The sequence below is a fragment of the Cephus cinctus genome, unplaced genomic scaffold (genome assembly GCF_000341935.2).
Source record: "Cephus cinctus unplaced genomic scaffold, Ccin1 Ccin1_scaffold0732, whole genome shotgun sequence".
Lineage (NCBI taxonomy): Eukaryota > Metazoa > Arthropoda > Insecta > Hymenoptera > Cephidae > Cephus > Cephus cinctus.
This window is the reverse complement of record NW_014333348.1, coordinates 8,836-21,706: the sequence shown is the minus strand read 5'-3', so window position 1 is coordinate 21,706 and position 12,871 is coordinate 8,836. Positions and strand designations below refer to the sequence as shown.

At 31.6% G+C, this 12,871-nt stretch overlaps 1 protein-coding gene across 1 annotated transcript in view; it reads right to left on the bottom strand.

Moving 5' to 3' along the window:
- LOC107270358 (ceramide synthase 6) overlaps positions 1 to 12,871 on the bottom strand; it is a gene marked incomplete in the record, with an annotated part of 14,125 nt that extends 1,254 nt beyond the window's left edge. Inside the window, 7 exon segments of the mRNA XM_015745297.2 lie at positions 128 to 3,599; positions 5,193 to 5,337; positions 5,485 to 5,603; positions 6,278 to 6,608; positions 9,742 to 9,854; positions 10,926 to 11,043; positions 12,067 to 12,871. Coding sequence (XP_015600783.1) covers positions 3,471 to 3,599; positions 5,193 to 5,337; positions 5,485 to 5,603; positions 6,278 to 6,608; positions 9,742 to 9,854; positions 10,926 to 11,043; positions 12,067 to 12,245 — 1,134 coding nt within the window.

Here is a 12,871-nt window from a genome sequence, read left to right as displayed (position 1 = left end):
CACGTTACTTTAATATTCGGACACTTTACAATGTAGCGCTTTTTTCAATGTTCAAGCCGAGTTACGCCAAATTAGAGGACAATGTTTATTTACAAATCTAGTCAAGCGTTCTAGTTTAAGCCTTATTTTATTAGTTATTTGTCGATCATCGTGCAATACACTTGTACAATGCCTCGTAAAGCGAACACGAGTTTTGATATACGGCAATTTGTAATATATCATAATGCCAAAGGAAAATCGTACAGAGAAATTGCTGCTCTGCTAAACATAAGCAAGAGTACAGTGGGAGATATAGTCAAGCGGTTCAAATGCGAGGATCGTATAGATTTTATACCCCAAAAAGGCCAACCGAAGAAACTAGACGTTCGCGATGAGAGAAAATTACTAAGAAAAATAAAGAAGGACCCTACGCTCAGTGCCCCAAAATTAGCATCAGAGCTGTTAAACGAGACTGGAAAAAACGTGCATCCTCAAACGATCCGCAGAGCCTTAAAAAATAGCGGGTACAATGGAAGAGTGGCTAGAAAGAAACCGTACGTGAGTGAAAAGAATCGAAAGAAGAGACTGAATTATGCCAAAGAATTTATTTTGAAGGATGAAACAGGGTGGAATGATGTCATCTTTTCTGACGAAAGTAAATTTAATATTTTTAGGTCAGATGGACGAAGGATGGTGTGGCAGAAAAAAAGGAAGAGTTTAAATTTAAAAATCTTCGGCCGAACGTAAAGCACGGAGGTGGCAGTGTAATGGTCTGGGGCTGTATTTCGATTTTCGGACCGGGCGAATTAGTTTTCATCGAAAAGATTATGGACAAAAATTTGTACATGACCATATTGAAAAAAAATGTACACAGAAGTGCTACAAAAATGGGGATTTTAAATACGTTCAAGTTCTACCAGGATAATGACCCGAAACATAAGGCACGCATTGTGCAGGAATATTTGCTGTACAATTGCCCAAAAGTTTTGCAAACATCACCTCAATCACCTGACCTTAACCCCATTGAAAATGTGTGGGATGAACTAGAGCGCCGTATTCGAAAAACACCAATATCTTCCAGAGAAATGTTAAAAAATCGTTTAAAAGAAGAATGGAACAGTTTGAGTACTGAATATTTAAAAAAAATTATTAATAATATGCAGCAGCGTTTGCAAGAAGTGATAAAGCAGGATGGCTACCAAACAAAACATTAAAGCAAGTATTGTAACAAAAATCAGCCGAAAAATAAGTGTGCATATGTAGTTTCTGAAAGTGTCCGAATATTAAAGTAACGTGGAAATCGGACAGTGTTTTATTTAAACCGTATTATTCAACAACTGTTGCAAGTTATGTAAATAAAATTTACGCTATTGTTTATTAAGTGTATACGTCATCATAATCCTTAATCATTTTTTTTTGTTAGAAATAAAGTTATAACGTAATATAGTAAAAATCTCATAGTGTCCGAATATTAAAGTTACTCACTGTATCATGATATTAATACGCATTTTACGGTATTGTTCAGTTTTCTTATTTCTTTTTATTCCCTTATTTGAATTGCAATCATGAATGTCGTTCAAAATTCAGCGTCGATGTTTGCAAATGAAAACTACATTCATTATGTAGTCCCACTTGTTTAACCTTCCAGTGGTAACGCGCGTCTTGATACATACAATAGGTATAGACTTATTATGGCGAGAAAACACAGACCACCATTGGAAGGTCAAAGAAACAAGTTTATGAGGTAATAATTTCAGCACGTCTAGCATAATTAACAATATTTGCATAGCCCTACAGTCTTTACCAATTTTAACCCTAATCCCGTAAATTTTTTTTTCGGGCACCTTCAAAGCGTAAACCTGGGTCGTTCACGTTTATCACAATTTTCAGGTATTGAATGATAAAAAATGTTGTAAAAATTCGTAAGGTACCTTCAAAGCTTCTACTACAAGTATTCAGAAATAACTTTCCAGAATTAATTATTTTAATACTTTTATGTAATAAACGCTTATTATGTACTGATTTAATTAGACAAAATTGTAACTTTTTAAGGAATTGGAGAAATAAAAAAATGTCAACGCTAAATAAAGGTTCAAGGATCAGGTAGTGAAAAAAAAAAAAATATATCTGTCATTGAAAAGGGAATACCTAATTACACGACCTCAGAGTGTATGTGTGTATTCTTCAACATTTTTTTTGCTTATATTTTTCTGGTATATATCTGCAAATATACTAATTTTAATTGATTTTCAATTCAATATGATTCACGGGTTTTTGCTGGCGAAGACACCTGTCGATGAAGTCGCTGGATCTTCCATATACTTTGGTCTAAAACGATAGTAACCAATATTTAGAATGAAAGTTATGCTATATGAGCTCAAAAAATCCTAAAAATATATTGCCATCAAAAACAAAAATTTCACTTACGCAAAACTCTAACGACAAAAGGTGGGTCTTTCGCGTCCACTCAAAATGATTTCACCTCAGCTTTTTGAAACCAACTGAGTTAGGGTCACAAGTTTTCTACCTGAACGTACCCTCGACTGTAATTATTTAGGGGTAAAGATTTTTTAGGTTTACAGGATTAGGGTTAATATAGAATAATTATTAATGAAATGCTTCTGGTTATAACGACAGAATTAGCCTACGTCGGGATCTGATGTTGGGCGTATAGAAAAATAAATATTGAGAGCTTCCGTAAATTCTTTTCGAACACATTCGAACGTCTCACTTTTTTATCTCTCTTTCATTAGTTCTGTATGCGTCTACCTTCTTTTTTAATGCAAATGCAGTGAATTTAATCAACGTAAAAAATTTTAACGACGTTAAACGCTTTAGAAATAGAGTCGGCACTGTAAGCCTTCCAGGTGAAATTAAATTAGGCGCAATAGATCGTATTATTTGTTTTTATATAACAAGAGGCTGTAAATTGAAACATTTATGGCAATTAACACAATAAGATTTTCATTATATGTTTAAAGTTTTATCCAATCTATAAGTTCTTAAAATATAAAAGGATTAATATAATTTGAACATATAGCGGGAATCATATTATATGCAATTTTAACTTTATAAAAAGTATTTGTATCAAAAGTCAGAGAACTATTGCAAAAAATACATTTCCATCATTTTTACACGTTTCATGACATAAGATATTTTCCTAATACACATACCATTCAAAGAAATTATATCACCATAAAATTTAATGGAATTTATTACTTAACTGACGGAAAATATGTCACGAATAGGGAAATGAACTTCAATATTAGCTTAGATACACACTATACAGTAAGAATTAGTAAACGCATCAGACTGTTGAATTTACGCATTCCTTTCATCGAAAGAATTTTAGCAAAACCAATTACGAATTGCTAGAATACAAGATAGAAAATAACGTATGAAAACGTGAAGATGCGGTACCAGCCCGACATACGAAACTGGAAAGGGATACAGAACGTCCTATAAAATGCGTTCCCATTCTGTCGTATGCTCTAGTGCTGCTTCACTCGCGAATTATGTTTTCCACCGTCATTTAAAGAGTTTAATGAATTCAATGGTGTATTGCTCGGAGATACATCAGAGACGTCTTCGCTACTGCTGCTACGAATATCTCCCTCCATCTGAAAATCGAATATAATCTTGTTCTTAGATTAAAAATATTCATAATCAGAATGAATGACATGGCGAACCAAATTCTTAAAAAGTTGAGAGGAATTGCCTGTACTTGATATTCGTGCACGTTAATTTTCAAGCAACGAATGATATTTGAAATAGGAAACAATTACCCTGAAAAATATCCACGTAGAAAAACTCGATTAAAGTATTCCGTTAAAATCTCGAACTTTGCACAAATATTCTTTTTATTTTAATTAGTCAATCTTTTTTAATGCTTGCTAAGAAATCTAGGTTGCCATATATTTTCTAACACATTAGTGTCGATTTTCACTATTATTTTTCAAACAATAATTGAAACTTCGAGCTTCAGAGGGACAAAGATTTTATCAACAAATTTGTATGAGTCTCCATACTCAGAAATTAGTTAATTGCGCATATTCTTCGATTTAGACATGCGCGCGCGTGATCCCGCTTTCGGGATTCCTTGTAGATCAATCGTACTATTCGTACCAATAAAAGGACTCAGAAGACTATACCTTTAATTTATCAGTTATTCGACTTGTAAGTTTCGGTTAATCAGAGGTCTGAATTATTAGTCGCATAAACAGTGAGACTGACCTAGGAAGACAAGGTGTCTAAGATTCGAACTAATTTTGTTCCATGGATAATTTTATCAGTTATCACAGTTCTTCAGAGTAATCTCTTTGATGAAGAAAGCCAGAAACTTTCTTCGAACAAAATAAAACAATGACTCGTATAAAACTTTTTACGTAAAATACAATTACAATCGTGTCTAAAAATGCTGTAACGATTGGTAATTTTATGAAAATTTCGAAAATTATTGCAAGTGTCCCATTAAAAATAATTCAAAGACTTGTAAGTAAAGTATATGGAATAAAAGTAAAAAAAGATTTTTTTAGAATATTAAAAGAAAGAAATTGTTGATAAAAATTACGACATAAAGTATATCACCACTAAAAACTCTTTGCGTAGAAAACATATAAGCGATGCTTACTTCAAATGCATTAATAATTGTTAAAAAAAAAAGGATTTTATAATTATGAATAAATTTTAGAATTAACGAAGAACAGAAGAAGCTATTTGTATGGGTGAGTTGTCACACCGGACAAGCCTGGAAGCGAAGAAACTTCGCACCCAAACATTTCGTAATTGGCTATACGAAAACAATTCCCAGTGATATGATGTAAAGTTGATAAATATAAAACATTCTCTGCGTGCCTCTTTTTTTTATTTTTAACAGTGGCTTTGTACAATAGTGCGGTAAGTTGTGGGTAGAAAATGGCAAAATTATTATCAGATCGTTATGATAGATCCGTAGAGTTTCACTTTATAGATTCAGTTATATTTTATATATTTTCTAAAAAATTATTTAAAAATTCGACCAAGTAGGAAAAGATATTTTATCGAAAGGCTTCAATTTTGTATAATAATTTAATTGACAGTACTTTCTGCGGAGATATTTTCGGGTACGAAGTTTCTTCGCTTTGAGCCTCATTCATGTGACAACTCACACATGCGAGTAGCCTGCCCTTCTCCCTTAAGAAATTGAAAAAGAATTTTATTTACAAATTACTAACCTGTCCAGCGTTGAAGGCATTATATGCAATTTTCAGTATAAGCCAGGTCCATATTGCGTGAAGAACCAATAGAAGGATCAGCAGTGAATTAAAAATATAATAAGCCGGGAACATTGGCACTATCTTCGGTGCTTTTATGGTTGTACTGAAAATATTAAAGTAAATTCTTTATGAATGATATCGAACAAGAAATTTTAAGTCATAACTACGTTTATAGCCATTTCAAAGTCGTACAAATGCTTGCGGTCAGACAATGTAAGGTCGCAAATATTGTCAGAAAAATATCGCTTACCTATAAATTATCCAGAATGGATAAACCCCCATACGCGTCACAATCCAAAGAATTGTAAAAATAACGAATATGAAGTCGCAAAGTTTTTGGTAATCAGCGTACTTCGCAATTTTAGCCGCCTGAAAAAAGACATATTTAAAATACTTGATCCTCCGATAGTATCAATTATGAAGTCCATCTTAAATATTTAACTCGATAATTCATCTAAGAATTCGCCTCTCATGATTTTAATCGCACCATATATTTTATATGTAAACAATAATCGAATCATAAGAAGTAATGTATTTCCTACATGTTGAAAAAGACGGAGATGGAATATATAAAGCTCAAATAAATATTTAATATTGCAAATACTTATAAAACTGTATTATGTGATACTGATTTATAATTATGTTATATTACAGCATAAAGAACTGATGTGAAACAAGAAGTCATAAGCATATTTAGTTTAGAAAATATCTACCTTATATATAATTTTATGACATGTTTTTTCAGTGTCATAGAAGCTTCATGACATTAATTTCATTTACGATACATGGATTGTCTGATATTCCTGAATCTGAGTAAATCAGCATTTTTTCAAAAACATAATTATAGCTCTACATCACGTTTATAGTTCTATCTACAGGTCTCTTTTTATTCTACACCATGTAAAAATCTTCTGAAATATCTGGCTTCAATTTGATCAAAACTCTTGATTTTTGTTTAAATACAATGGATGAATAGCGTCATTGCATGTCATAAGAAATATGGAAAAGTCATAAAGTCATAAAAAATAAAGAAAAAAACTTACCTCAAGCAATATATCACCACAATCATGAACTAATAGAACCAGTGAACCAATCCTTGTAAGGTTACCAACCCACGAGAAACACATAAGAGCTATAGTAGCTATATGGTGGATGAACATTTGCCAAAAGTCCTTCCGCTTGACATCGAAAAATTGAGAGAAACTAAGTGACCAATAAAATGCCATAGATATCATATAGTACCACCAAACGTCATCGGTCACTGGGTGATATGGGTAATTATAATAGCAATGGTTTATATCCCAAAGCCAAGGCTTGTCCCACAAGATTACTATACCATATATAAATGAATATATATAATACACACAACGCCAACTGAAAAAAAAAGATCAATGATTGTTAAAGTCAAGTAAAATTGCTTATTCTAAGACTAGACTAAGTCAGCCCTGCCCCATAAAAATGTAATACGCATACATAGTGAATGTTTGAAAACCGAGGAAAATGTTTATAGCGTTAATCTCCTTTATTTTTTATTATTTCGCTAAAATATTGGTGGTTCCACATTCATCATATAAGAGAAACTGAGAAAGTTCTGTTTAGACGTTATAAATGTCTTCGCTTTGAGAATAACAATAAGGAGGATTTAACGAGTTTCTATCTTATTCGACTACTGTGCCTGCCATTACGTCAATTTATGAAAAAATAGGAAATTCCTCCTTTTTCGTAAATTATTTTTCAAGTTGATGCATTAATTATTTTATGACGTATATCGATAATTTCATAAGAAGATTGAAATATTGAATATTTTTGTTCCGTCTAAAACGTTTCTTCAAAATTGCTTTTGAACAAATTAAACCATTTATATTTTACCTTGAAGTCTGTGGAGTCGTCAAACGACTGTAATATGGATTTCACGAATACCTTTGTTTTGAACGAATTATATTGATACTATACAGTATTCTGTTTAGTCAAATTGGATAATGTTGAGATTCCCAGCAGGAATTTTCATTTTTCTTCAGCGCTTATGTAGTATTTCTTACTTGTTTGTGACTGTAGATACCGTTTTTCTCAACGAAAAAAAGTTACATACGAAATACAACATAATATTTTATATATTACGCTTAATCGCTTGAAATACTAAGAAAATTTATTTAATGCCCTATTATTCCCGTGTGGGACGTGTAGCTGGTTTTAAACGAAATAATCTAAATTGCAGAAGATGTAATAATGGAGATTGTAATTACCCAGACAAATTTCAGATGCCTAAAACACAATCTCTGTCGCATTAAACGTCTTTAAGAAGAATTATATACAGTATACGTTATCTGGGTAAGTCCTAATGGGTAAGTACTAAGTTCCTTATTCTTAGAATAATATAGATTGCCATACCACATTCAATTTTTTTTATACATTCTTTTTCTTTGTTAGCGAGAAAATATATAAAACTTCTTAAGATTTCCATTTAACTTTTCTTCGTATATGAATTGTTTATAATTTCCAGCAGCGCGCGCCAAACTCTACAATTCGGTTAGCTATTCGTCGAGCCATTTCATGATCCGACTGAACGTTCAAAACGTCGGCGAAAATTATCTGCGAAACTGCCCCGTTTTGTTAACTGCTGTCCCACGACCACCACGCGCCTGACTTGTGGTTATCATTTTTGGCCCAATCGACCTAACCTCTGTGAATTTAGACCATCAAGATGCTCATTTCAAAAAAACAGTTAGAGTTCTGATTGCCTGCAGAAGAATTCTAGAGTTCCTGATGGTTTTTAGAAATTGTTCTGTTGATTAAATGTGGGAAATCGCGATTTAAAAAAATGAGGGGCTAACTTCACGACGCCCACCATTTTTGAAAAAATGTAATTTTTTTGGGAATTCTGAATAAATTAACAATAGTTCTTCAGCAGTTCTGATGGAAGTTCTAGATAGTTCTCAAAGAGTTCTATCGATAATTCTTATGGCAAAAAGCTGCGAAATTAAAATTGAAAGAGTTCTGTGACTTCGAAGATTCTGCGTAGCAAGTAAGGTATAAAAAAAAAAAAAAAAAAAAAAAAAATGAAGAGTTCCAGGAGTTCTGATAGGAGTTTCTGATAGTTCTCAAAGAATTCTACAAAACGAATACCTGGACTTGATTAATCCACCCAGTGTTTCGATAGTATCGGATTTTATACGATTAATTGATTTTTTGAAATACTTATTTGAAATTGATTTTTTGACGGAATCTGGGTATGTATTGTAATGTTGAAAATACGATTTTCTAAAAGATGGTGGGCTGACGCATTTTTTTCAAACTTTATTTTCAAGCGGATAATGACCGGAACTATTGATAAAAAGTACAGAGAACTGTAGAACTGTTGTTAATCTATTCAGAACTCCCAAAAAAATTACATTTTTTCAAAAATGGTGGGCGCCGTGAAGTTAGTCCCTCATTTTTTGAAATCGCGATTTTCCACATTTAATCGACAGAACTATTTCTAAAAACCATCAGGAACTCTAGAACTCTAATGCGGGCAGTTAGAACTCCAACTATTTTTTTGAAATAAGCATAATGATGGGCTAACTTCACAGAGGTATCGACCTACAACGAGCGTGGCTCGATATTGTAGGCGATGGAGATAAAAATTAAAATCACTTGAAAATGCATATAATATATAATTTCATATTTCACTACGTGAGAGTCGATGGTAGATTCCCTTGACATGCAACCATGCATAACTAAGAATTTCATTCTTGCAAAACGTTAAGTACCGCCTCGTATACTAATATATGTGTTTGAAAATAATTGCGTAGTTACATTATCATTTTCTATACTAAAAAAATTGTGCAACAAAAACCATTTTTTATTGCTATATTGTTTTGATACGGGTATATTTTGAAAAAATATGAACTATTTAATAAAACAATATTAAGAAAATTAATTTCAAATATTCAGCGTTCAAAATATTACAAATTAAATGAAGTACCGCTCTAACACCTGTTAAATGACTTTAAAATTGGTAAAAATAATAAAAATCATATATCCAAGCTTGATTGACTTAAATTAAAATAATTGAGTTCTATGAAGGCCAATTGCAATTCGAAGTTTTTGTTAAAAACAAAAGACAAACTAATGCATATACTGTTGTTTGTTTTCAAGTTTACTCTGATGTGACATTTTCATAGTCAGAAAAAAAACTTTTGATGCAGCTTTGCATAATTACTGTTACATAACAAGGGGAAAACATCATAAGGAATGCAAGCTGTTATCATTTGAAAGAACCAACGGAATAGTTAAGTCATTTTATTAAGGATAAATAAAGCTCTATTTCAGTCCTTAAACGCAAATTATCAATCCTCTCCGTTTTACTTCATGCGTAACAACATAGACTGATTTAAAGCATGTAACGAATAAAATATATGGCTCAAATAAGTAAATATAAAAGTAGAAGCCTATTTTAAGGTGTCAAAGGAAATTGTAACATGAGTTATAATCTGCTTATTTAAATAGGATCATTAAAAAAGCAAACCTGTTTTCGCAGAATTTGGTTAATGTTGATGGTTTGTCTTGAGATCGCCGAAGTCTTAACCATCTTTCAATTTGTCTTTCAGACCAATCCAATTGCTTTACTAGCGCCAAAATCTATAATAAAATAAGTTATATAACTTTTACAACGCGTACAACATCATTACAGTCGTTAACCATTGTCTATCAAATAAAAAAAGATCAATATTAGTGAATTTTACCATACATAACATGACAAATGTGCAGTACCAAATTTATATGAAATTACACATATCTTTTTACTTATTTTGATTCACTATATTTTGCTTGTAATACTGCAGTATTCTTATTCAGTTGAGCAGAATATCATTATTAATGTTGCACTTAGATTTTTTTAATAGTCATTCTATTATATAATACTATCATAAACAAAACAAAAATAAGAGTATATTTGTCAAATTTATGCATATATTTCCTTGTGTACTAATTCACTTGTTTATTTGCAGTGATTAAGGAGGTGCTGTCGATGCATGCTAGTCAACTGACCAACTATCAAATCAATTCCATAAATCGATTAAAACAAATCGAACTTTCTACGAAATTATTCACATCAAGTATAGAAATTTGTTTGTAGGTGTTTATCTTTGTTAAATTAGCTCATTTGTACAAATATATTTAAAAATCATACTCTCATTTGACTTTTATTTATTTGTTTATTGGGTCTCTCCCAGTGTATCGATGGAGTTCCGGCAATTTAATTTGCAATTAGTCTTTGAAACACCCGTTAAGGTCACTTTATTATGGTATGTATCAAATCCTGAAGAATTCACGAATGTGTAGTATGCCATTTTTTGCTTCAAAGTTCACTTCAAATATGTTAATTTCTCATCCAAAGTCGAAATTCAATCTCTGTGACCTTTGAGTCCATATATAAAGTTTCGTTTTTAATATTACTTTTCTTAACATTTTCGTTGGTGACCGACCTTCAAATTTTGCAATTGAGTTCAGAATTGTTTAATTTATAACCTATAAAAGTTTCAGACGTGAAAATTCAAGTAAGCAGTTTTGACAAGATCTCCTTAAAATTAACAAAATAAACTATGTTTAATTACACCGTTGAAAAATGATTTTTACATATTTCATTTAAATACTAATATGGCAACAGGTGTTACATGAAATACTGTATAATGTATATTGATATGCTCTCACCTGTTTATGCTTGATTTTTCTGCTTGTATATGCATCTTCAAGAAGTGGATTTGGTTGTGCCTTCTTTGGTCTGGAATTCTTTATACCAAGTGATTGGCCAATCGGAGTAAACCAATACCTATAAGATTTAAAACTAGTATGACTAATTTTCTAATACAAAAAACAGTGAAAATTAATTCTGACATTTTTATTATTATTCAATTTATAGTTTATAATTATTTATAAAACAATTAGTGCTAAAATTGCATTTTTGATTATTGTCCAGAATAGCAATTGTTGTATGTTATATGTTTCTATCTGAACTTTGCATTTAAAGATGACGATAATAAGTAATTTGCCTATAGCATGAAAAATGAAAAAGCATCATTATATCCTGAAACTCAACATGAAAGGCTGGCACACTTGTTGAATACCTGAAATATAACTAATATATATGCAAGCCATGTCTCTTAATATATACAGTGAAATTACTGTAATTCTAATAAGGTGAAAGGTACCGTTTTCAATCAATATTAGACTAAATCTTGTGTCCATTACATTTCAAAACATATATACTTTTATGTTCTTGACATTATAATGAAAAAAAGAACTTATGAAATGAATTAAATATTTTGTTTTATATTAGTATTCTGATATTGCAAGAAATTGTTCCAACAGTTGGATACCTTTGTGCTTACAAAAGATATATAAGTAGTACAATCAAAATGATGTTATAAAAGTCATAAGGAACTAATGAAAGTATCAAGAAATATTATATGAAAGAATACTAAATCAATGTTTAGACTCTGTTCAGTGATTATGATTTTTTTTTTATATATAGTAAAAAGATATAAAAATAAAAATTCAAAAGCAAGCACTACACTTGATAAAATTACAAGATGTTTATCAAATGCAAATTTCAAATAGTTCAATATAGTCACAACATATGTCACAACTTTATCAGTCTGAATAGAAATAATTAAAATTATTTAGATCCAATACAAGTTCTATGAATGTAAATATGGTATTATATGATCATTGTAACGGTGAACAAAATCAAATTTATTAAACATCCACTGAAATACCCTATAACATTGGATAAAATAAATTATATACGATGATAGGTAAATTAAATTAGGTATAAAGTAATTATTTAAAAGACCTTTCGAGGCAATATCTGATGACAAGTAGAACAAGTGCCATGGGTAAAGGCAGAATGAGATGCCGGTAATCGGCATATCTGTTGTCGCGAGTAGGTGCGATGTCAGACCAACTCGTGTTAGGTGGCAGCCAAACTCTGGGTGACCAGAAAGTTGACGAAATGTTGCCTAGTATATCCATGAGTGTAATCTAATATTTTAATCTCGAGGTAAATTCGTGATCCCAAAGAACTTCGTCGCTTCATCCACAATCTCGTCCGTCGTCGATGGTGCTGCACGCCCACACAAGACTGTTCCCGTTTAATTCAAATCATATTACGTCACCAATCATGAAACTCCTTCTCTTGTTCTTTTCTAGTTCACTATCGAATTCTCTCGCCATAAACAACCGTCACAACGCCCAGTCTACGTAGATGGACACACACGATCTAGAATCTAACGAATACTTTTAGTTGCAATAAAGCCTCTGTAATCATTTAACTCTTCTTTGGAATTGATAACACTTTATAAGTAATGTATTACGTGCGGATTCACTAGCTTTTATCTTTATGAGTTTTAAGAGCATTTAATCAGCTCCACGCACAACTCTAAAGTCCATGAATGAAAAGCGGAAAGGGACGATTTTAACACTGCCACCATTTTAGATCTCGTAAGTATACGAGCAGTATATATGTGTAGTATTCTTCTACAGTGACTACGTTTACACGACGATCTTAAAACGATTTAGTTAATACAGATCTAAAGGAATTGACGAATCATAGACATTTCTCCTTGTAAGGAATGTTTGGAATTGGGAAATTTCTTTAG